Source organism: Girardinichthys multiradiatus, chromosome 24, assembly GCF_021462225.1.
Source record: "Girardinichthys multiradiatus isolate DD_20200921_A chromosome 24, DD_fGirMul_XY1, whole genome shotgun sequence".
Classification (NCBI taxonomy): Eukaryota; Metazoa; Chordata; class Actinopteri; order Cyprinodontiformes; family Goodeidae; genus Girardinichthys; species Girardinichthys multiradiatus.
The window spans coordinates 142,106-166,381 of NC_061816.1; the positions used below are offsets into that span (position 1 = coordinate 142,106).

Here is a 24,276-nt window from a genome sequence, read left to right on the forward strand (position 1 = left end):
ACACAAAATTTGGTTTTTATCTTTTTAATCAACAAAAATCTGAAATATGTGGCACACCACCCTGAACAAAGGAAACATGGTGGTGGCAGCACCATGCTGTGGGGACCGGGACACACGTCAGAGTTGATGGGAAGATGGATGGAGCTAAATCCTGGAAGAAAAGCTGTTAGAGGCTGCAGAAGACTGGATACTGGGCTGGAGGTTCACCTTCCAGCAGGACAACCACCCTAAATATACCGCCTGAGACACTATGGGACGGGTTAGATCAAAGCAGATTCATGTGCTATTAGGGCCTAGTCAAAGTCCAGACCTAAAGCTCACTGAGAATCTGTGGTAAGACTTTAAAACTGATGATCACACATGTTCTCCATCCATTCCAAGTTTAAGCTGTTTTACAAAGAATGAAGAACATTTTCAATCTGCAGGTGTTTAAAGCTGGAAGAGACAAATCCAAGAAGACCTGCATCTGTGGAACATCTTGAGGACAACCAATCATCTGCTCCGAACAATCAGAGTAAAACCCTGAAAAGAGAAGAAAACACGTGGAACAGGCCAGAAATCAGAACAACTTGCCTGAAACACAAACATTTATTAACCAGGATGTTTTTTCTGCTCATGTATCCAGGAAACAGGCCAGTCTCCTTGCTGACAGGATTTTATGACGTTAGGCTGCACAGAACCATGAACAGAACCATGGACAGAACCATGGACAGAACCATGAACAGAACCATGCACAGAACCATGGAACATCTGCCCAGACGTCTTTGTTCTCTGGTTGTTATCCGGTTTTATTCACACAGGAAAAACAAACAACCAATCAGAGCTCCAGCAGAGGTTCATCAAGACTCGCTAAGATCACTTCTTGGCGGCGCTGGCCCGGGCTCGATTCAACTTGTCCATCAGCAGGACGTCGGAGGCGGAGCATCTGGAGAGGACCGCCCCCATTTCTAGGTCGTTCCTGCGCTCAATGGCAGCATCCGCTGCCCCCTCCAGGTCCCTGACAGCAAGAGAAGAAGAAGAGTGAGCAGTGGGCGTGGCTTCCCAGTGTGATGATATCAGAGGTGTGGTCTTACCCCACGGCCAGGTGAGCTTTGACCTTCTGCTCAGGTGTGACTTTACTGACGTACTTCTTGGCTTCATACCTGTTGTTGTTCTTCATGCACACCTCCACAAAGGCCTGAGGACATACAGGCAGCAAGGAATCATGGGAAATGCAGTTAAATGTTATAAAAGGGGCTGTTAACAACTGCAGGAGGTGGGAATGTGCGTCTCTCCTTACCAGGTAACCAATAGGAGACTTCTTGCTCTTGGAGAACTTTTCCAGCTCCTCCCATTGCTCCTTCTCAGCCAGAGACTTCAGTTTCAACCACCAGTACCTGACCAGGTGAGACAGGTAGGAGACAGGTGAGACCCAAAGGTACCTGGAACAACTTCATCCTGCACGGAGGCGTTCCACGCAGGCATGAGTTTGTGTGATTGGTCTAACCACCAATGTTTCCATTTTCAAATATTCATTTTTAGCAATGATGTTCCTTCCTGGAACCCCTAAGCCTTTCTTCTTCTAACTTTTTCATGATTATGGGATGGATTTTGTTTTGATCTGCGTTTCCTAGGATCTTCTGAGAATTAACTACTTTTGGTGTTTTTGGGCTTTTCCACCAGAGATGTTCCAGGTCCAGTTTAAAACATGTTCTGTAAAAGAACCGGTTTGCTGTTCCATCACCGCAGGGCCAAGTCGTCGACATTCTAACGTCTCCCGGTTTCATTCTGTTTGTGTGAAATTATCTGCATGGAGACAGATATTTATCTCAATAGACGCCACCTTAGTTTATTAACAATGTTAATAAAAACTAAGGCAACAGCGTCTCCAACTTTGCTGAGGAGACGGGACGCGGCGCTGAAGCCCACAATATGGTGGCGACCTGACAAACAAACAGCTCTCTAGTTATGGTAAAAACAAGCCAATAAAACCAGATATCAGGTGTGATCTAAATTATTGACTACTGTGTTCTTTTCCCACCACCTGGGCGAGGAAACTGTTCAGTCTGCACAGCTTCGTTGACGAGTATTTTCAGAGTCGTAACGAGGAAACCTCAGAAGCCGGCAGCAGCTAGTCCTACATCCAAACGTAGGATGCTATGAATGCTTCACCAGTACCAGCACCTCAGCAGATAAAAGACAAAGGGACAATCCTGCAACCATCCCCCACGACACCCCCCAACACCTGCAGCCACAATCCACCACCCCCACCTCCCCAACCTCAAGAGGGGCCTTGGCACCTCCAACCCCCACCAGCCCCCTACCCACGCCGAGGACGGCTCTTTCCATCCAGGAGAGGGACGTCAACAAACTCTTCAGGAGACAGAACCCCCGGAAAGCTGCTGGTCCGGATTCTGTCTCACCAGCCAGCCTGAAGCACTGCGCTGATCAGCTGTCTCCAGTCTTCACAGACATTTTTAACACCTCACTGGAGACATGTCATGTGCCAGCCTGCTTCAAGTCCTCCACCATCGTCCCTGTTCCCAAGAAGCCAAGGACCACAGGGCTTAATGACTTCAGACCCGTCACCCTGACCTCTGTGGTGATGAAGTCCTTTGAGCGCCTTGTGCTCTCACACCTAAAAGACATCACCGACCCCCTCCTTGACCCCCTGCAGTTTGCCTACAGAGCCAACAGGTCTGTAGATGATGCAGTCAACCTAGCCCTTCACTTCATCCTCCGGCACCTGGACTCCACAGGAACCTACGCCAGGATCCTGTTTGTGGATTTCAGCTCTGCCTTCAACACCATCGTCCCAGTTCTGCTACAGGAGAAGCTCTCCCAGCTGAGTGTGCCCGACTCCACCTGCAGGTGGATCACTGACTTCCTGTCTGACAGGAAGCAGCGCGTGAGGCTGGGGAAGCACGTCTCTGACTCCCTGACCATCAGCACCGGTTCCCCCCAAGGCTGTGTTCTCTCTCCTCTGCTCTTCTCCCTGTACACCAACAGCTGCACCTCCAGTCACCAGTCTGTCAAGCTTCTGAAGTTTGCGGACGACACCACCCTGATCGGACTCATCTCTGATGGTGACGAGTCTGCGTACAGATGGGAGGTGGACCATCTGTTGGACTGGTGCAGCCAGAACAACCTTGAGCTCAACGCTCTAAAGACAGTGGAGATGGTTGTGGACTTCAGGCAGAACCCAGCCCCACCTGCCCCCATCACCCTCTGTGACTCCACAATTGACACTGTGGAATCTTTCCGCTTCCTGGGAACCATCATCTCCCAGGATCTCAAGTGGGAGCCAAACATCAGCTCCCTCATCAAGAAAGCCCAGCAGAGGATGTTCTTCCTGTGGCAGCTGAAGAAATTCAACCTGCCAAAGACTATGATGGTGCACTTCTACACAGCCATCATTGAGTCCATCCTCACCTCCTCCATCACCATCTGGTACGCCGCTGCTACAGCCAAGGATAAGGGCAGGCTGCAGCGTGTCATTCGGTCTGCTGAGAAGGTGATTGGTTGCAGTCTACTGTCGCTCCAGGAACTGTACACCTCCAGGACCCTGAAGCGGGCAGGGAAGATTCTGGCTGATCCCTCCCACCCCGGTCACAGACTCTTTGAGACTCTCCCCTCTGACAGGAGGCTGCGGTCCATCCGGACCAAAACCTCACGCCACAAGAACAGTTTTTTCCCATCTGCCACCAGCCTGGTTAACAAAGCCCGGAAACCACACTGACACTCTCCCTTTCCCCCACACCCCCCCTTTTTTTGCTGACAGGACACCTGTAACCTGTAACTCTATGTGTTACATTAACGCTCAGCTTGGACTCCTGCTTTACTTGCACACTGATCACCTGCACTGTTGTATTGCTCTTGCATCTTATACTGCTCTATATTTACTCTCACTCACTTAAAACTGTGCACATATATTTATATTATATTGTAGATATGTTTATACTGTTTAATTTGTACTGTATTGCACCGACTACGCCAAAACAAATTCCTTGTATGTCCAAAAACGTACTTGGCAATAAAGCTTTTCTGATTCTGAAAAGCCAGACTGGACCTAATAGAAATTTTACACGACAACTTCCCGGCCCTGAGGGAATCGTTTGAGTAAAGCCAGGAGCAGGTAGCCATAGGCCCCGATCTGGAGCCGTGTTGGGTTCATTTAGGGCAGCGGGGGCTGCACTGGGCTCTGGTGGGCATCCGGGCTCCGTTCCCTGCGTCGTGCTCTGCCTCGTTGGCCTGCTGCTCCTGTACCTCGCTGAGACCTTCTTCTGTGGGGGGTGATGCTGCGATCTGGAGCTACCTGTCCTTTGCTGCTCTTAGGTGCTGTGGATCGCAGACCTTCTACTGTTCTCACTTACTAATGTACACCTCCAGGTGTTAAACTTGTACTCAAGCACACCCACTCTACACCTTAGCTCACCAACCCTAACACCACCTGGCTGAAGGTCATACAAACAGGTTACTATATCATCAACGTGGCCTGCCTACTTTGATCTGGGTTGAATCTGGAGTTAATGCAGTTAATCATGCATTAGGACGCTGTCCTGAGATGTCCTCCTTGTAGAGCCAAACTGCCCTGGCACATGTAGGCAGCCATCTGCTTCATATAATAAGCCTTGAACGCCGCAACAGGAGACGTTTAAAAAAACAAGGAAACAGAATCTTAAATGTTACTGAAAAACAGAAAAGATTAAAAGTTGAACAAAGTGAACAAAATGAAAAAGAACCAAAAATAAGAGAAAATGAGAATAAAACTAAAATCCAAAATCGATCTTTAAAAACTCAAATTCAATAGAATTAAATAGAAAATATAACAGAATAGAAATGTATCCGGTTAGTATCGCCAGCAGGATCCAGCCAATCACAGTCCAGTGTTGGGTGACATCACAGGGACTTCACCTTTTGTCAGGTACTCTGAAGTCCCTGTAGAGCTGCTCTGACTGTTTGTGAAGTCCCAAAGACATCAGAGCCTCCATGGTAGCCTGCACAGGAAGTGACATCACTCAGAAATGCTAAGCCTGTCTGTGATTGGTCACATATACAGAAGATGTACCAGAGGAAACCTACCTGCAGGGATAGTCCCAGAAGCCCTGCCCCCTTCTCATCGTCCAGCTTCCTTTGGAAACGAAGTAGACGCATCTCGTCCTCTGTAGCCTGGAAGCACAGAAGACCCGCATGTAAACGGGTGCCACAGCAGCAGGATGCCACCAGTGCAGAGCTTGCAGCATGAGGAGGGTTTGAGAGCATCTTCAGCACTGAAAGGGTGAGGATAGATCTGAACTCCACGGAGAACCTATGAGGCTCCACAGAAGCCAACCACTGGGACCAGCTCCAAGAACTTAGGAGATGGGAATGGGTCACCAGAAGAAGGGTCAACCATGGGAACACTGGCTCTGATGGATTTCCTGATGACGTTTTTCAAAGGTTCTTTCCCACAAACAGAGAAGAAACAGAGTGACCACACCTGGTGACCAGGTGAGACTTTTACCTTTGCAGAAAAGTCGTTCTTGGCCTTGTTGTACTCATCCACGGCGCTCTGCAGCTGGGCCAAACGCCCCTCCAACCTCTGCACAAAGACAGGTGAGACAGGTGAGGAGGCTCTAGGCCAACGATAAACTCTGTTGCAGCCTGTCAACATGTCTGAAGCTTGACATCTTAGAAGATCCAGATGTTTTCACCGGCACGTTTCCTCTCATTACTTCTAGATGACGACCTGAACACCTGTAGTTACCTGTCCAGGGGCCTCATGCACAGTGGTGTGAAAAAGGGTTTGCTCCCTTCCTGATTTCTTCTTCTTTTGCATGTTTGTCCCACTTGGGTGTTTCAGATCATCAAACTAAAGTAAATATGTTTTTAAATGAAGGTTTTTCTTAATAAAAAGGAAGAAAAACTCCTTTAATGATCATAAAAAACAACTCATATCATTTCTGAGTTACATATGTCCTAAATGATATGACACATGATGACGGACAAGACATTAACCCTAACCCCCTGGATTTAGTTTCTCCCTTAATAATAAAAACCTTCAGTTAAAAAGAGCATTTTGAGTTTTCTTGTGTTGTTTTTGACTAATAGTTACGTTAGTTTGATGATCTGAAACACAAATACGCAAAAAAAGTAGAAACCAGGAAACTCTTTTTCACACCACTGGAGGAACGGTGCCTCAGATAAAATAAGATAGACTTTATTGATCTCACAATGGAGAAATGAACTTGTTACAGCAGCTCTTCGTATCACACAAGCAGGGTGCAGATAGTTAGGAAAAATGTGCAATCATAGAAGAACAAGGTAGAAGTGCACAAGCAAGTAGTAATAATAAAATAAAATAACTTATGTAGAGTAAAGAGTGGAGGTACTAAAGTGACAATGATTGCAGGTACAGAGGTTGCTGCACTGCATCAGTCTGACAGCGGTGTGGATGGAGGAGCTACTCAGCTCCTCTACACTCGGGTGCAGTGGGTCAGCGGTTCTGTCCATGATGGATGTGAGCTTGGCTAACATCCTCCTCTCAGCCTCCACCTCCACAGAGTCACGTGGGCCGTCCACAGTCCGTGACAGTCTTGCTCATAGAAATATAGGAGGCATCTTCACGTCATTATAATGATCAGCACTGAGCTCAGTCTTCGGATCTGATGCAGACATTGAAGAACTGCGCGGGTTCGATCCGACAACCGTTTTATTTCCAGTCAGGTTTGAGTCGCTGATTGATTCCAGATGTTGTTGGTTTGCTGTAATTCACTACAATATCCATCATGGTCTAGTCAAAGTCTCTAACTGCCACAGCACCGATGCCACAGTTAGTTTGACAGGTGGTGGGAGCCTTCTGGTTATTGATACTACTTTGCATATGTATTTATGGACCGGGTGGTTCCAGCGCCACGTGCAGCTGAGCCCAGTTCGCTGCAGTGACATGTCTACACACGGTTTCTACATCTGAACCACAGCCAACTTCTAGCATGAAAGCTGGACTCTTCTGTGGTGTCACAGCTCACCTTCTCTCTGTAACTCGCTGAGACGTAGAAGTTCCCCAGCTCCTGATGGTCGTCATCCTGGTTGTAGAGATCTTTCAGCGTCTGAGGCTCCTGCAGCTTACAGAACTAGAAAACACACAAGCAGAGGAGGGACCAAGTCACAAGTCTTTCCAGTCAAGTCTCGAGTTGGGTCCAAGTCCCAAAATTCTAAATCCAAGTCCTAAACAAATATGTCACATGTTCTAATTTAGAGATTTAAGATTTAGCTTGAATAAACGTCGTTGTTAGAAAAACTTTAGTGAATATCGACTTAAGGAAACCGAACTTTCTTCATAAATGAGCAGATGATCACCGTGGTAACCACCCGTAACAACCTGTCTTCACATTATCACAGTTAATCAAATCATTTATAAAACTATAAAAGCGAGCCTTCTGATCAGCTGACGTTTGAAGACATGATTCTGGTTCTGCTATCTGGCAGCTTGGATCCACTGACTGTGTTTAGGTTCTGGTCCAAAGCAAAGAGACACGCTGTGCTAACAGATTTAGCTTTCTGAAGCTTAGCAGATAGGTTCTGACTGGTTCTTTCTAGTTGCTCTGTTGGCTTGGATTCATGATTCTGTAAGCGACATCTCACTGCCTTCAGACGACTGCCAACAGGTTTCTCTCACATTTAGTTTTCTCTGCCTTACGTCTGGAGAAAGAAGAAGGCGACTAGAACCTGGTGATCAATGGATTAAGCCAACTTTACCTGTCAAAGATGCAGAGGAACCTCCACATAATCTAAACATGAAAACTAGTTTAATTCACTTCAGTCTTGTGACGAAATAGAAACTACAACAAAGCTTTGAATTTCTGTCATAAACCATGAGGGAGAGGCGGGATATTAAAACACATCTATTAATTTTTTTACTATAGAGAAACTTCCGTTTTGACTTAATGGGAGGACATCTCAGGTTGGTCTGCTCTGGGTCCATCAGCCAACATAAGGCCCCCTGACAGTGGTTCTCCTGGGGTTCCCGTCCTCTGGAGGGCCTTTGGATGTCTGTAACGGGTCCAGGGGGGCAGGTCTGAGGCTCCTCATCCTCACTGTTGCATATTTTAATGGAGAAACCTTTCATACACGAGCGCGCTCACACAGACACCCACAGGTGTTTGGATTCAAGTGTCAACAGACACACAGATATATCTTCTTTCTCTCTAGGGTGTTATCTTGTATTCTCTTCATCCTTCTTTGTCTCCTTGACTATTTTCTCCTTCTCTCCTTTTTGCTCCACCTCTCTCTCTTTCTTGTTTCTTCGTTCCCTTTCATTTCTGTCTCCATTGCAATTGAAATAACCCAAAGCAGTTTCTAATAGAGTTTATTTTATATATATCAAGCGGACCATTATAGCATCTTCTTCTCACTCAGACCACAGTTCTGAGCTGCTCTGGCGGACCGGACACAAATCCTAAAGGAAAGTCTAAGGCAGGTCATGGGTCTATGCTGACTCCAGTCTGCATCGATTCCAAGTCACATGATTCGAGTCCAGACCTCACACAACTTAAATAAAGGTTGAGGCGCACAGGTAACAAAGATCAGAGCAGGTCCAGGTAAGCCCACCTGTCTGTAGAGGCTGAGGGCCACTGGCTGGTTCCTCAGAGTCATGAAGAAATCTCCTCGGTTCATCTCGTTCTTCAGGTACGTCACCACCGTGTAAACTGCTGACAGACAAAGACACCATCACTGATCATCTCGCTCACCTGGCAGACAGGTGGGGGCGGAGCCTGAACACTCACCCAGGTCAGTGTCACCACTCTCCACAGCTTTACTGAGAGCCAGCTGACTCCTCTTCATCTTCAGCAGCAGAGGAACCTGCTCTCCAGAACGGGCCTCAAAGTCCAGAAGCTAAAGTGAGGGAAGAGGATACTGAGACAAATACTACAGAGTACTGCAGACGATACAACTGAATTCTGCTGCAGATGCCACTGAATACTTAAAAAACCCGAACAGAAAACACAGGTGAATATTAATATAGGTGATATTATAAAATAAAACAGTGAATCTCTGCAGGTGAAGAGAAGTTACTGAGACGATACTTCTAAAACTCATGGAATCGCACTATGAATTCTACGGAAAGTACTACAATAAACCAAGCAGAGCAGCTTCTCCCGTCTAACAACGGCATACCTTGATAGCGAGCTCTGTGCGTCCACATTCATATGCTCTAGCTGCGATGTCTGAGTATGAAACTCCAGGTGAGTCTCCCACCTTGGCACACACGGCTCGAGCGATGGCCTCGTCTGTCAAGTCCTTCTGCTGTACCTGGACACGCACCACAGGTGGGAACAAAGACGGACATATAAGAAGAGCTGGGGACAGGTGAGGGAAGGCGGTAACGTGTTGCCGAGTGTTACCTTGCAGGAGGCCCAGTGCTTCAGGACTCGGCTGACTCCCTGATAATCTGGAATCTTCAGGTAGCGACAGATCTCGATGGCTAACGGATAAAACTGCCGGTAAACCAACCTGAGAGACAACAGGACGGGAGAGACTAAGGTAGAGGACACGCTGGACATCAGCCAGGTTGGGGAAGGACACTCACCTGTCTATCAAGACCTGTAGAGTCATCTGTTTAAATCTGAGGTCAGAGGTTAAAGAGCATCAGTGGTTCTGGACAGCTGAATGTCTGTAATAAACAAAAATGCTATTCGATCATAGAAGCAGCTCTCCACGGAGAATCTTGCACCAACACCCTAGAACTCCACTTCCCATGATGCACCGGAGCAGGATACTGAGTGTGTGTGAGCGGCATTCCCACGCTGCTCTCTCTGACGGCGTTTAGCACCCGCAGCTCCCTGCAGGTCGTCACAAACTGATCTGGACTGAACTCCGTCAGGAAACACTTGCCGAAGGACGCCGCCTGGTGAAGAGATGTCACATTAAACACACAATCTGACCTGCATCGGTTCTAGTTGTGGTTCTGGTGTTCTCACCCTCATCAGGGCCTTCTGGGTCTCAGGGTCATGCTCATGAGCCGCCGCCTCTACACACTGCTGGACAGCATCTCCCAGAACGTTCTGCTCCTTGATCTCCCTCAGGTACTCATCCGCCTTCTGACTGGACTTCTGCTCAGGCACAAAGGAATCAGGGCCATGAGTCCGGAACGCCTACAGAACCAACAACACTCCAACTGTCACAAGTATACCTCATACTCCCGGTGGGCCTCCAGCAGCAGTGCTCCAGGAGCCATGGAGGCGATCTTAAAGATGTCCTGGCACACCAGAGGAACCTCCTGCAGAAGCTCCTGACTGATGGGACCGATGATCCGAACCCCATCTAGTTCTCCCACTAACACTGACTGGTCCTCCATGGGGAACCTGGGCTCGGGGTCAAGGAGTTAATACCAGCTAAAACAACCTGCTTTGGGACTGGGTCCAGTCTGAGCTGGAGTCAAGGATACTGGATGGTGTCGCTACATGCTCCCACAACCAGGAGGAGTCTGTCCCACATCAAAACAACAGAGGGCTGCTGGGACCTCGGTCTGCGGCACCTGGACAGGTAGACAAGGTGACAGCACTGTGCGGACTGGAGGACAGACCGCTACAATGGGTTGAAGACAGGTAAACATGACCGGAGGAGAGACAGGTGATAGACTTACCAGACCATCTGTTTAGGTGTAGCTGTCTGTTTGGTGTCCACTTCACCATGTCTCTCCTGCAGACAGCAAGATTACCTGTCAGATGCCCACACAGGTGTGGCCACACCCACTGTAAGAGCAACTAACTCACCTGTAGGTTGGAGAAGCCAGTCCACAGGTGTCCCGTGTCAGTGAACAGAGCCAGGTATTTGTAGCTGAAGGAGACAGCCATGTGGACAATGCTGCCAGCCTGAGGACTGAGGCCTGGGGGATACTGGAGACACATAGGGAGGTGGTCAGGCAGGTAAATGACCTGAGCTCACTCACCATCCTGCATGAGAACCAGAGGTCTTACCACAGCAGTGCAGGATGTGTTGTCCAGGACATAAAGTTCAGGTCCACAGGACACCAGGACTTTGGTCTGTCTGTCTTGAGTGAGGACCACCCAGCAGGCCGGCTTCCCCTGGAGACCTGAGGGGACAGAAACAGGTGGAGGACAGGTAGAGGACAGAGGGGCCTACCTGGGTGATTGTAAAAGTCTGGATGAATTGTCCTGAAACCCTCCTTACCTGGGACTTCAGGTAACCTGCGTAGCTTCAGGTCATCGATGTTGGTTGCCAAGGTAAAGCGGGAGGAACCTGTTACTATGGCAATACCTGTTCCATAAGGAGAGTGAAACACCTTGGCCTCCAACACCTGACTCTGGACCACTTCCTGTTTCAAACAAAGTGCGACCAGTTAACAGGGTAACAAACACACACCTGTCTCACACTGAAGTCTCTAACTGGACTCACCTGTCTCACAATGAAGTCTCGAACTGGACTCACCTGTCCCACACTGAAGCCTCTAACTGGACTCACCTGTCCCACACTGAAGTCTCTAACTGGACTCACCTGTCTCACACTGAAGTCTCTAACTGGACTCACCTGTCTCACAATGAAGTCTCAAACTGGACTCACCTGTCCCACACTGAAGTCTCTAACTGGACTCACCTGTCTCACACTGAAGCCTCTAACTGGACTCACCTGTCCCACACTGAAGTCTCTAACTGGACTCACCTGTCCCACACTGAAGTCTCTAACTGGACTCACCTGTCCCACACTGAAGTCTCTAACTGGACTCACCTGTCTCACACTGAAGTCTCTAACTGGACTCACTTGTCCCACACTGAAGTCTCTAACTGGATTCACCTGTCTCACACTGAAGTCTCAAACTGGACTCACTTGTCTCACACTGAAGTGTCTAACTGGACTCACCTGTCTCACACTGAAGTCTCTAACTGGACTCACTTGTCCCACACTGAAGTCTCTAACTGGATTCACCTGTCTCACACTGAAGTCTCTAACTGGACTCACTTGTCTCACAATGAAGTCTCAAACTGGACTCACCTGTCTCACAATGAAGTCTCAAACTGGACTCACCTGTCCCACACTGAAGTCTCTAACTGGACTCACCTGTCCCACACTGAAGTATCTAACTGGACTCACCTGTCCCACATTGAAGTCTCTAACTGGACTCACTTGTCCCACACTGAAGTCTCTAACTGGACTCACCTGTCCCACACTGAAGTATCTAACTGGACTCACCTGTCCCACATTGAAGTCTCTAACTGGACTCACTTGTCCCACACTGAAGTCTCTAACTGGATTCACCTGTCTCACACTGAAGTCTCTAACTGGACTCACCTGTCTCACACTGAAGTCTCTAACTGGACTCACCTGTCTCACACTGAAGTCTCTAACTGGACTCACCTGTCTCACACTGAAGTCTCTAACTGGACTCACTTGTCCCACACTGAAGTCTCTAACTGGATTCACCTGTCTCACACTGAAGTCTCTAACTGGACTCACTTGTCTCACAATGAAGTCTCAAACTGGACTCACCTGTCTCACAATGAAGTCTCTAACTGGACTCACCTGTCTCACAATGAAGTCTCAAGCTGGACTCACCTGTCCCACACTGAAGTCTCTAACTGGACTCACCTGTCTCACACTGAAGCATCTAACTGGACTCACCTGTCCCACACTGAAGTCTCTAACTGGACTCACCTGTCTCACACTGAAGCCTCTAACTGGACTCACCTGTCCCACACTGAAGTCTCTAACTGGACTCACCTGTCCCACACTGAAGTCTCTAACTGGACTCACCTGTCCCACACTGAAGTCTCTAACTGGACTCACCTGTCCCACACTGAAGTCTCTAACTGGACTCACCTGTCTCACACTGAAGTCTCTAACTGTATTCACCTGCCCCACACTGAAGTCTCTAACTGGACTCACCTGTCCCACACTGAAGTCTCTAACTGGACTCACCTGTCCCACACTGAAGTCTCTAACTGGACTCACCTGTCCCACACTGAAGTCTCTAACTGGACTCACCTGTCCCACACTGAAGTCTCTAACTGGACTCACCTGTCTCACACTGAAGTCTCTAACTGGACTCACCTGTCTCACAATGAAGTCTCAAGCTGGACTCACCTGTCCCACACTGAAGTCTCTAACTGGACTCACCTGTCTCACACTGAAGCATCTAACTGGACTCACCTGTCCCACACTGAAGTCTCTAACTGGACTCACCTGTCTCACACTGAAGCCTCTAACTGGACTCACCTGTCCCACACTGAAGTCTCTAACTGGACTCACCTGTCCCACACTGAAGTCTCTAACTGGACTCACCTGTCCCACACTGAAGTCTCTAACTGGACTCACCTGTCTCACACTGAAGTCTCTAACTGGACTCACTTGTCCCACACTGAAGTCTCTAACTGGATTCACCTGTCTCACACTGAAGTCTCTAACTGGACTCACCTGTCTCACACTGAAGTCTCAAACTGGACTCACTTGTCTCACACTGAAGTGTCTAACTGGACTCACCTGTCTCACACTGAAGTCTCTAACTGGACTCACCTGTCTCACACTGAAGTCTCTAACTGGACTCACTTGTCCAACACTGAAGTCTCTAACTGGATTCACCTGTCTCACACTGAAGTCTCTAACTGGACTCACCTGTCCCACACTGAAGTCTCTAACTGGACTCACCTGTCCCACACTGAAGTCTCTAACTGGACTCACCTGTCCCACACTGAAGTCTCTAACTGGACTCACCTGTCTCACACTGAAGTCTCTAACTGGACTCACCTGTCCCACACTGAAGTCTCTAACTGGACTCACCTGTCTCACACTGAAGCATCTAACTGGACTCACCTGTCCCACACTGAAGTCTCTAACTGGACTCACCTGTCTCACACTGAAGCCTCTAACTGGACTCACCTGTCCCACACTGAAGTCTCTAACTGGACTCACCTGTCCCACACTGAAGTCTCTAACTGGACTCACCTGTCCCACACTGAAGTCTCTAACTGGACTCACCTGTCTCACACTGAAGTCTCTAACTGGACTCACTTGTCCCACACTGAAGTCTCTAACTGGATTCACCTGTCTCACACTGAAGTCTCTAACTGGACTCACCTGTCTCACACTGAAGTCTCAAACTGGACTCACTTGTCTCACACTGAAGTGTCTAACTGGACTCACCTGTCTCACACTGAAGTCTCTAACTGGACTCACTTGTCCCACACTGAAGTCTCTAACTGGACTCACCTGTCTCACACTGAAGTCTCTAACTGGACTCACTTGTCTCACAATGAAGTCTCAAACTGGACTCACCTGTCTCACAATGAAGTCTCAAACTGGACTCACCTGTCCCACACTGAAGTCTCTAACTGGACTCACCTGTCCCACACTGAAGTATCTAACTGGACTCACCTGTCCCACATTGAAGTCTCTAACTGGATTCACTTGTCCCACACTGAAGTCTCTAACTGGACTCACCTGTCCCACACTGAAGTATCTAACTGGACTCACCTGTCCCACATTGAAGTCTCTAACTGGACTCACTTGTCCCACACTGAAGTCTCTAACTGGATTCACCTGTCTCACACTGAAGTCTCTAACTGGACTCACCTGTCTCACACTGAAGTCTGTAACTGGATTCACCTGTCTCACACTGAAGTCTCTAACTGGACTCACCTGTCTCACACTGAAGTCTCTAACTGGACTCACCTGTCCCACACTGAAGTCTCTAACTGGATTCACCTGTCTCACACTGAAGTCTCTAACTGGACTCACTTGTCTCACAATGAAGTCTCAAACTGGACTCACCTGTCTCACAATGAAGTCTCTAACTGGACTCACCTGTCTCACAATGAAGTCTCAAGCTGGACTCACCTGTCCCACACTGAAGTCTCTAACTGGACTCACCTGTCTCACACTGAAGCATCTAACTGGACTCACCTGTCCCACACTGAAGTCTCTAACTGGACTCACCTGTCTCACACTGAAGCCTCTAACTGGACTCACCTGTCCCACACTGAAGTCTCTAACTGGACTCACCTGTCCCACACTGAAGTCTCTAACTGGACTCACCTGTCCCACACTGAAGTCTCTAACTGGACTCACCTGTCCCACACTGAAGTCTCTAACTGGACTCACCTGTCTCACACTGAAGTCTCTAACTGTATTCACCTGCCCCACACTGAAGTCTCTAACTGGACTCACCTGTCCCACACTGAAGTCTCTAACTGGACTCACCTGTCCCACACTGAAGTCTCTAACTGGACTCACCTGTCCCACACTGAAGTCTCTAACTGGACTCACCTGTCCCACACTGAAGTCTCTAACTGGACTCACCTGTCTCACACTGAAGTCTCTAACTGGACTCACCTGTCTCACAATGAAGTCTCAAGCTGGACTCACCTGTCCCACACTGAAGTCTCTAACTGGACTCACCTGTCTCACACTGAAGCATCTAACTGGACTCACCTGTCCCACACTGAAGTCTCTAACTGGACTCACCTGTCTCACACTGAAGCCTCTAACTGGACTCACCTGTCCCACACTGAAGTCTCTAACTGGACTCACCTGTCCCACACTGAAGTCTCTAACTGGACTCACCTGTCCCACACTGAAGTCTCTAACTGGACTCACCTGTCTCACACTGAAGTCTCTAACTGGACTCACTTGTCCCACACTGAAGTCTCTAACTGGATTCACCTGTCTCACACTGAAGTCTCTAACTGGACTCACCTGTCTCACACTGAAGTCTCAAACTGGACTCACTTGTCTCACACTGAAGTGTCTAACTGGACTCACCTGTCTCACACTGAAGTCTCTAACTGGACTCACTTGTCCCACACTGAAGTCTCTAACTGGATTCACCTGTCTCACACTGAAGTCTCTAACTGGACTCACTTGTCTCACAATGAAGTCTCAAACTGGACTCACCTGTCTCACAATGAAGTCTCAAACTGGACTCACCTGTCCCACACTGAAGTCTCTAACTGGACTCACCTGTCCCACACTGAAGTATCTAACTGGACTCACCTGTCCCACATTGAAGTCTCTAACTGGACTCACTTGTCCCACACTGAAGTCTCTAACTGGACTCACCTGTCCCACACTGAAGTATCTAACTGGACTCACCTGTCCCACATTGAAGTCTCTAACTGGACTCACTTGTCCCACACTGAAGTCTCTAACTGGATTCACCTGTCTCACACTGAAGTCTCTAACTGGACTCACCTGTCTCACACTGAAGTCTGTAACTGGATTCACCTGTCTCACACTGAAGTCTCTAACTGGACTCACCTGTCTCACACTGAAGTCTCTAACTGGACTCACTTGTCCCACACTGAAGTCTCTAACTGGATTCACCTGTCTCACACTGAAGTCTCTAACTGGACTCACTTGTCTCACAATGAAGTCTCAAACTGGACTCACCTGTCTCACAATGAAGTCTCTAACTGGACTCACCTGTCTCACAATGAAGTCTCAAGCTGGACTCACCTGTCCCACACTGAAGTCTCTAACTGGACTCACCTGTCTCACACTGAAGCATCTAACTGGACTCACCTGTCCCACACTGAAGTCTCTAACTGGACTCACCTGTCTCACACTGAAGCCTCTAACTGGACTCACCTGTCCCACACTGAAGTCTCTAACTGGACTCAACTGTCCCACACTGAAGTCTCTAACTGGACTCACCTGTCTCACACTGAAGTCTCTAACTGGACTCACTTGTCCCACACTGAAGTCTCTAACTGGATTCACCTGTCTCACACTGAAGTCTCTAACTGGACTCACCTGTCTCACACTGAAGTCTCAAACTGGACTCACTTGTCTCACACTGAAGTGTCTAACTGGACTCACCTCTCTCACACTGAAGTCTTTAACTGGACTCACCTGTCTCACACTGAAGTCTTTAACTGGACTCACCTGTCTCACACTGAAGTCTCTAACTGGACTCACCTGTATCACACTGAAGTCTCTAACTGGATTCACCTGTCTCACACTGAAGTCTCTAACTGGATTCACCTGTCCCACACTGAAGTATCTAACTGGACTCACCTGTCCCACACTGAAGTCTCTAACTGGACTCACCTGTCTCACACTGAAGTCTCTAACTGTATTCACCTGCCCCACACTGAAGTCTCTAACTGGACTCACCTGTATCACACTGAAGTCTCTAACTGGATTCACCTGTCTCACACTGAAGTCTCTAACTGGATTCACCTGTCCCACACTGAAGTATCTAACTGGACTCACCTGTCCCACACTGAAGTCTCTAACTGGACTCACCTGTCTCACACTGAAGTCTCTAACTGTATTCACCTGCCCCACACTGAAGTCTCTAACTGGACTCACTTGTCTCACAATGAAGTCTCAAACTGGACTCACCTGTCTCACAATGAAGTCTCAAACTGGACTCACCTGTCTCACACTGAAGTCTCTAACTGTATTCACCTGTCCCACACTGAAGTATCTAACTGGACTCACTTGTCTCACAATGAAGTCTCAAACTGGACTCACCTGTCTCACAATGAAGTCTCAAACTGGACTCACCTGTCCCACACTGAAGTCTCTAACTGGACTCACCTGTCTCACACTGAAGTCTCTAACTGTATTCACCTGCCCCACACTGAAGTCTCTAACTGGACTCACCTGTCCCACACTGAAGTCTTTAACTGGACTCAGCTGTCCCACACTGAAGTCTTTAACTGGACTCACCTGTCTCACACTGAAGTCTTTAACTGGACTCAGCTGTCTCACACTGAAGTCTCTAACTGGACTCACCTGTATCACACTGAAGTCTCTAACTGGATTCACCTGCCCCACACTGAAGTCTCTAACTGGACTCACCTGTCCCACACTGAAGTCTCTAACTGGACTCACCTGTCTCACACTGAAGTCTCTAACTGGACTCACCTGTCTCACAATGAAGTCTCTAACGTGACTCACCTGTCTCACACTGAAGTCTCTAACTGGACTCACCTGTCCCACACTGAAGTCTCTAACTGGACTCACCTGTCTCACACTGAAGTCTCTAACTGGACTCACCTGTCTCACAATGAAGTCTCAAGCTGGACTCACCTGTCCCACACTGAAGTCTCTAACTGGACTCACCTGTCCCACACTGAAGTCTCTAACTGGACTCACCTGTCCCACACTGAAGTCTCTAACTGGACTCACCTGTCTCACACTGAAGTCTCTAACTGGACTCACTTGTCCCACACTGAAGTCTCTAACTGGATTCACCTGTCTCACACTGAAGTCTCTAACTGGACTCACCTGTCTCACACTGAAGTCTCAAACTGGACTCACTTGTCTCACACTGAAGTCTCTAACTGGACTCACCTGTCCCATACTGAAGTGTCTCTTGAAGGACCCATACATGTCATAGATCAGAACCGTCCCATCTTCCTGAACACACAACAGCTCGTCACTGACAGACCAGCCCAGGTGGACCACCGGCCCGCTCTTCCACTGAGAGATGGAGACAGGTGAGAGAGGTTAGGGACAAAGGTCAGGTTATTACAGGACAGGTCCTGTGATTGGCTGCTGTTTCCTTACAGGGAAGCTGGTGATGGAGACTCCTGACGCAGAATAAATCTCTAACTGAGGACGAGTGCTGGGAGAACATCTGAGAGGAGAACTGAGGAGAGCTGAGACACAAACAACAACATATTTACAATACAAAGTGTGAGGGTGGGAGTTGTGAGACAACTCAGAGTGAGGTAAACCGGGTCTCCAGTTCAGTCCAACTCTCCACAGTAACTGAACATAACATTTTACTTTGATTGACATCATTTTGTTGGTTCATGGAGGGAAGGACACCACGTGTCAGTTTGACACGTTCACAGCATGGAGGCGATCTCATCCAGCAGCTCCACCATGACATCAGAGGACATATTTCTATATATATAATAACAAATGTTAGGCTGAACCTCAGACACCTGTTGAGAACACATCTAATGAGAACGTGGTGAAGAACCAGAACCTTCTGTCACTCTTCAACATGCTCACGTGTCTCCACTGTTGTCGCAGGAGGACTTCTTATGTCTTGCAACAGCCTGTAACCGTCTATGAGATTAAAACTGTGAACATGTTGGACCTGTCATAACCAACCTTAACCCTGAGCACCACTCTGTGGTTCTAGTTGTGGTTCTGGTTTCTACAAACCCATATCGGCTTTTCTTGTGGTCTGTTTATGGTGCTGGTTGCCATGGTGAATCAATGTATCAGGACTCCGCTGGTGGAGGTTTTTGACTAGGCCGCTTAACAAACTGAACTCTAGGTTCACATTCAGAACTGTTCTGGAGCAGAAACTCAAGCTGATCCACTCAGAGTTTCTGAAACAACCCCTAATGGTGAAACCCACCGATTGGACCTCCATAAGGAGCTGCTGCCACCAGGCTGTCCCTGAATCCATCGCGGAGACTCCAGAACATCTCATAGAGTTCGGTCTTTCTGTGGAGAGAGAACAAACCCAAACAGGTAAACAGACCAACAGCGCGTCATAACGGGACACCTGTACCACCAGACTCTGTTCATTGCAAATAATTTAAGGTTTCCGGGTCTGTGCGTGGGGAACACAACCGATCCGAACCCGGACCGTGATAGGCTGATCTCCGATGCTTCCTTCGGCTGCACACAGTGTCCATAATAACTCACCTGGGGGGCAGGTGTGCTCTGTGCCGGAAGCTACCTTTAGCGGAGTCATGTGACCTGGCTGCTCTGTAAACTGAGCAGGTTCTGACCCAGTAGGTGTTCTGTTTTCAGGTCCACCTGCAGAGATGAGCTGAGCTCCCAGGTGTTCACTATCAGGTGTATGGAGAACTGACCTGTAGAAGGCGTCTCCCAGCGGGTTCCAGTTAGCGGTGATGAAGGCCATGTCCGCCAAGAGGAGCTGGTCCTGCGGTCTTCTCGGAACCGGAGCGCAGGATGAGGGACGTGTATGGTGACACTTACGGACGGTGGGTCAGCTGATCTTCAGGATGGAGAAGCCTCCGTTCTCAGGCCCAGACAGACTTTTAGACTTTTTCCACTTCGTATATTATTGACTTTCGTGCCTTTGACGCCTAACCCTAACCGTAGCCTTAACCTCTGACCCCTGACCCTAACTTTACTCACAAACTACGTCGATAAGTGAGTAAATGACATACTGTTTATTAGTTGACATTAACCGGAAGAAAAATCACGCAGGTTTTCTCTTGCGCATGCGCTAACCAGAAGTGACGTAGTTCGGGTTCGTCAGTGTTCCGCTCTCTGATTCCACTGGTTCCGAGTCTGTCAATGGTTACCCTGACTCCAGAACCCACGAAGGATCAATTAAATCTAGATAAGTTAGTCTTTGAATCAATGACGTCAGAATGTTTTAGGGAAAAGGTGGAAATGACGTAGAGAGCTTCTGGATTCATGTCTGCAGGAAGCATTCATCACAACAAATGATTGTTAAAAATGAATACATCTTACCTGACCGTTTGGTTTATTCACCTTTATGAAGCTTCTGACTCTGCTGGTCCTAAATGAAATGTTTAGGATTTGGGGACAACTTTCTGAAAGCCTTCCACCTTCTATACGGGACACAAGGGTTCTGTTAAACTGGGTCAACTGGTAGAACTATGAGACTTAAATTAGACGGGCGTGTTTTCTTCTGGTCCAGCCTCTGTTCCTGTTAAAAAGGACAGTTTCAGGGTATAGATGATAGTGTGATGTTGATGTCTAAGATACCTGAGGTGGGTCAGCAGGACTTTCCTGCTGTGTCAGGGTTAAAGGTCAATCTCATCGCTGATTCAGGTTAAAGTAACTTATTGTTGGGACTGAGAACTATATGAAAAAAAAAAACCACATTGATGAAATATTTACAATATGACCTGTGGCTGGTGACAGATCTAACCTTGAAGAGTACGGTGATGTGATGAAGGAATCTCCACATCTGTAAATGAAGCCTAAAATACCAGAGGAAGTTCCTGAAAAGGTGGACTTTTTACTTAAATCAAAGCATAAAATCCATTATTTAGCTAAACATTTGGGGGTTTAGAAGTTTGAAATGCAGAATTATTTCTTTAAAGTCACTTTATTGACCGACTTTGGTGGAAAATAAAATGCGAAACATTTTTCTGAATCCTATTTTTCATCTGATTGGCAGGTTAGTTGGATTCTTATTAAATTCTCTGGTTTTCATCAACTAGCTCACCTGACCTGAAAACTTCTCTCACACCTTGTATTTTATACGAAACTAGAAAATATTCCAAATACGTATGTTAATGGAAGCCCTGTGACATCAACTGGAGCCTTTCTCTTGCTCCTGAGGAACATGCTATGCTGTTTGATGTTTTGAGAAGATGTTAGCTACAAGAACCGCTAACTTTCCAATTAGGAACCTACTTCATTGCAGCAAAACGGCTCTGTTCCAACAAACTGGTCAGAACATCTATGCAGAAGATAACTCTAATTGGAAGTTCTTTTGGTCTTCTTTGGTCAGAGGTGTTGGATGGAGTCAAGAAAATTAAAGAAATAACTGAAATGTTCTATAATGTTTAGACAGTTAAAAAGAGGTTGAAGCTTGATGTTCTTGGTTGTTCTCGTAGGAACACATTTCTCGTTTATTCTGTCAGATAAACGATGATATGTTGAACTAAAAACTAGACAAACATTTAAGTTTACAGAGAAAGATGCTAGATCTAGCACTAGACACCATCTAATGTGGATCATCTCTTCTCAAACCTCTTCAGATCATTTCTTAATATTATTTCCTGTTCTCATGTACGCTCCATAATCTAATAACTAGTATCTTCTCCATCAATGAGAGGTTGGTGCTACAGGTCTACAACCACCAGGACCAGAAGGATCCATTAAATGTGCAACATCACTCAAAGTTCCTCCATGAAGCAGCAGCTTCCTTCTTCTCAAGATTAGCTGTTAAAACATGGACCACACCTGCTCAGTGCTGCCCCCCTCTGTTCAGGCCAAATATGGCAACAACAAGCACGGTGTTTTTACTGTACAAGTTCTCTCTGTTTCAGTCCAACAGAACCATAAACAGAACCATAAACAGTTCTGGATGACTAATTATGGGTCAGTACCGGGTCACTTACAGCAGAGGAACCTTAAATCGACTGTTTTTCCTCTGGACTCTGGTTACAATAGAATAACCTGTTTCAGTCCAACAGAACCATACACAGTTCTGGATGACTAATTCTGGGTCAGTACCGGGTCACTTACAGCAGAGGAACCTTAAATTGACTGTTTTTCCTCTGGACTCTGGTTACAATAGAATAACCTGTTTCAGTCCAACAGAACCATACACAGTTCTGGATGACTAATTCTGGGTCAGTACCGGGTCACTTACAGCAGAGGAACCTTAAATTGACTGTTTTTCCTCTGGACTCTGGTTACAGTAGAATAACCTGTTTCAGTCCAACAGAACCATACACAGTTCTGGATGACTAATTCTGGGTCAGTACCGGGTCACTTACAGCAGAGGAACCTTAAATCGACTGTTTTTCCTCTGGACTCTGGTTACAGTAGAATAACCTGTTTCAGTCCAACAGAACCATTCACAGTTCTGGATGACTAATTCTGGGTCAGTACCGGGTCACTTACAGCAGAGGAACCTTAAATCGACTGTTTTTCCTCTGGACTCTGGTTACAGTAGAATAACCTGTTTCAGTCCAACAGAACCATACACAGTTCTGGATGACTAATTCTGGGTCAGTACCGGGTCACTTACAGCAGAGGAACCTTAAATCGACTGTTTTTCCTCTGGACTCTGGTTACAGTAGAATAACCTGTTTCAGTCCAACAGAACCATACAGAGTTCTGGATGACTAATTCTGGGTCAGTACCGGGTCACTTACAGCAGAGGAACCTTAAATCGACTGTTTTTCCTCTGGACTCTGGTTACAGTAGAATAACCTGTTTCAGTCCAACAGAACCATACAGAGTTCTGGATGACTAATTCTGGGTCAGTACCGGGTCACTTACAGCAGAGGAACCTTAAATCGACTGTTTTTCCTCTGGACTCTGGTTACAGTAGAATAACCTGTTTCAGTCCAACAGAACCATACACAGTTCTGGATGACTAATTCTGGGTCAGTACCGGGTCACTTACAGCCGAGGAACCTTAAATCGACTGTTTTTCCTCTGGACTCTGGTTACAGTAGAATAACCTGTTTCAGTCCAACAGAACCATACACAGTTCTGGATGACTAATTATGGGTCAGTACCGGGTCACTTACAGCAGAGGAACCTTAAATCGACTGTTTTTCCTCTGGACTCTGGTTACAGTAGAATAACCTGTTTCAGTCCAACAGAACCATACACAGTTCTGGATGACTAATTCTGGGTCAGTACCGGGTCACTTACAGCAGAGGAACCTTAAATCGACTGTTTTTCCTCTGGACTCTGGTTACAGTAGAATAACCTGTTTCAGTCCAACAGAACCATACACAGTTCTGGATGACTAATTCTGGGTCAGTACCGGGTCACTTACAGCAGAGGAACCTTAAATCGACTGTTTTTCCTCTGGACTCTGGTTACAGTAGAATAACCTGTTTCAGTCCAACAGAACCATACACAGTTCTGGATGACTAATTCTGGGTCAGTACCGGGTCACTTACAGCAGAGGAACCTTAAATCGACTGTTTTTCCTCTGGACTCTGGTTACAGTAGAATAACCTGTTTCAGTCCAACAGAACCATACACAGTTCTGGATGACTAATTCTGGGTCAGTACCGGGTCACTTACAGCAGAGGAACCTTAAATCGACTGTTTTTCCTCTGGACTCTGGTTACAGTAGAATAACCTGTTTCAGTCCAACAGAACCATTCACAGTTCTGGATGACTAATTCTGGGTCAGTACCGGGTCACTTACAGCAGAGGAACCTTAAATCGACTGTTTTTCCTCTGGACTCTGGTTACAGTAGAATAACCTGTTTCAGTCCAACAGAACCATACACAGTTCTGGATGACTAATTCTGGGTCAGTACCGGGTTACTTACAGCAGAGGAACCTTAAATCGACTGTTTTTCCTCTGGACTCTGGTGTTCCAGCTCTAACACAATTGGAGGAAGAGCTGCAGGTTTCCTTCCAGATGACTTCATGAGAAAAACATGAGCGAGCGAGAGACACCAGCTCACATTGGCTCTCTCTCCTGCCCCGTCTCCACGGTAACTGTCCCCTCCCCCTGGGTGCGGTGGAGAGAAGTTGGCTTCAGGCTGAAGACAGAGAGAGACTTTAACCCTTTGAGCTGCAGCAGAAGTAAAACTTGACGGTGTCAGACGTTCCTGGTTCTGTTCTTCTTGTTTATTACACACCTTCCTGTGGGTAGACGCTGTAGAAGCAGTGCTTGTGCCG

General features: G+C 47.4%; 1 protein-coding gene across 3 annotated transcripts; it reads right to left on the minus strand.

Annotated features, from left to right (window-relative positions):
• Positions 1 to 569: 569 nt before the first annotated feature.
• vps16 (VPS16 core subunit of CORVET and HOPS complexes) lies at positions 570 to 24,066 on the minus strand. 3 transcript variants are annotated; one of them, XM_047355070.1, is made up of 24 exons: positions 23,922 to 24,066; positions 19,298 to 19,386; positions 18,490 to 18,581; positions 18,274 to 18,402; positions 11,152 to 11,296; positions 10,938 to 11,053; positions 10,734 to 10,856; positions 10,604 to 10,659; positions 10,406 to 10,495; positions 10,151 to 10,322; positions 9,939 to 10,070; positions 9,738 to 9,865; positions 9,548 to 9,583; positions 9,363 to 9,471; positions 9,136 to 9,270; positions 8,745 to 8,853; positions 8,569 to 8,669; positions 6,987 to 7,091; positions 5,483 to 5,560; positions 5,062 to 5,148; positions 4,894 to 4,976; positions 1,280 to 1,376; positions 1,074 to 1,177; positions 570 to 997 (listed from the first exon to the last, which is right to left on the minus strand). In XM_047355070.1, exons 2-24 carry the CDS (start codon positions 19,365 to 19,367, stop codon positions 856 to 858), a joined length of 2,439 nt encoding a protein of 812 aa, XP_047211026.1. In that variant the 5' UTR covers positions 19,368 to 19,386; positions 23,922 to 24,066; the 3' UTR covers positions 570 to 855. The 3 variants fall into 3 exon arrangements, with proteins under 3 accessions (XP_047211026.1, XP_047211023.1, XP_047211025.1); XM_047355067.1 differs by lacking the exon at positions 23,922 to 24,066 and adding an exon at positions 19,761 to 20,178; XM_047355069.1 differs by lacking the exon at positions 23,922 to 24,066 and adding an exon at positions 19,761 to 20,173 and having other exon boundaries at positions 8,569 to 8,666.
• Between the last annotated feature and the right edge of the window lie 210 nt (positions 24,067 to 24,276).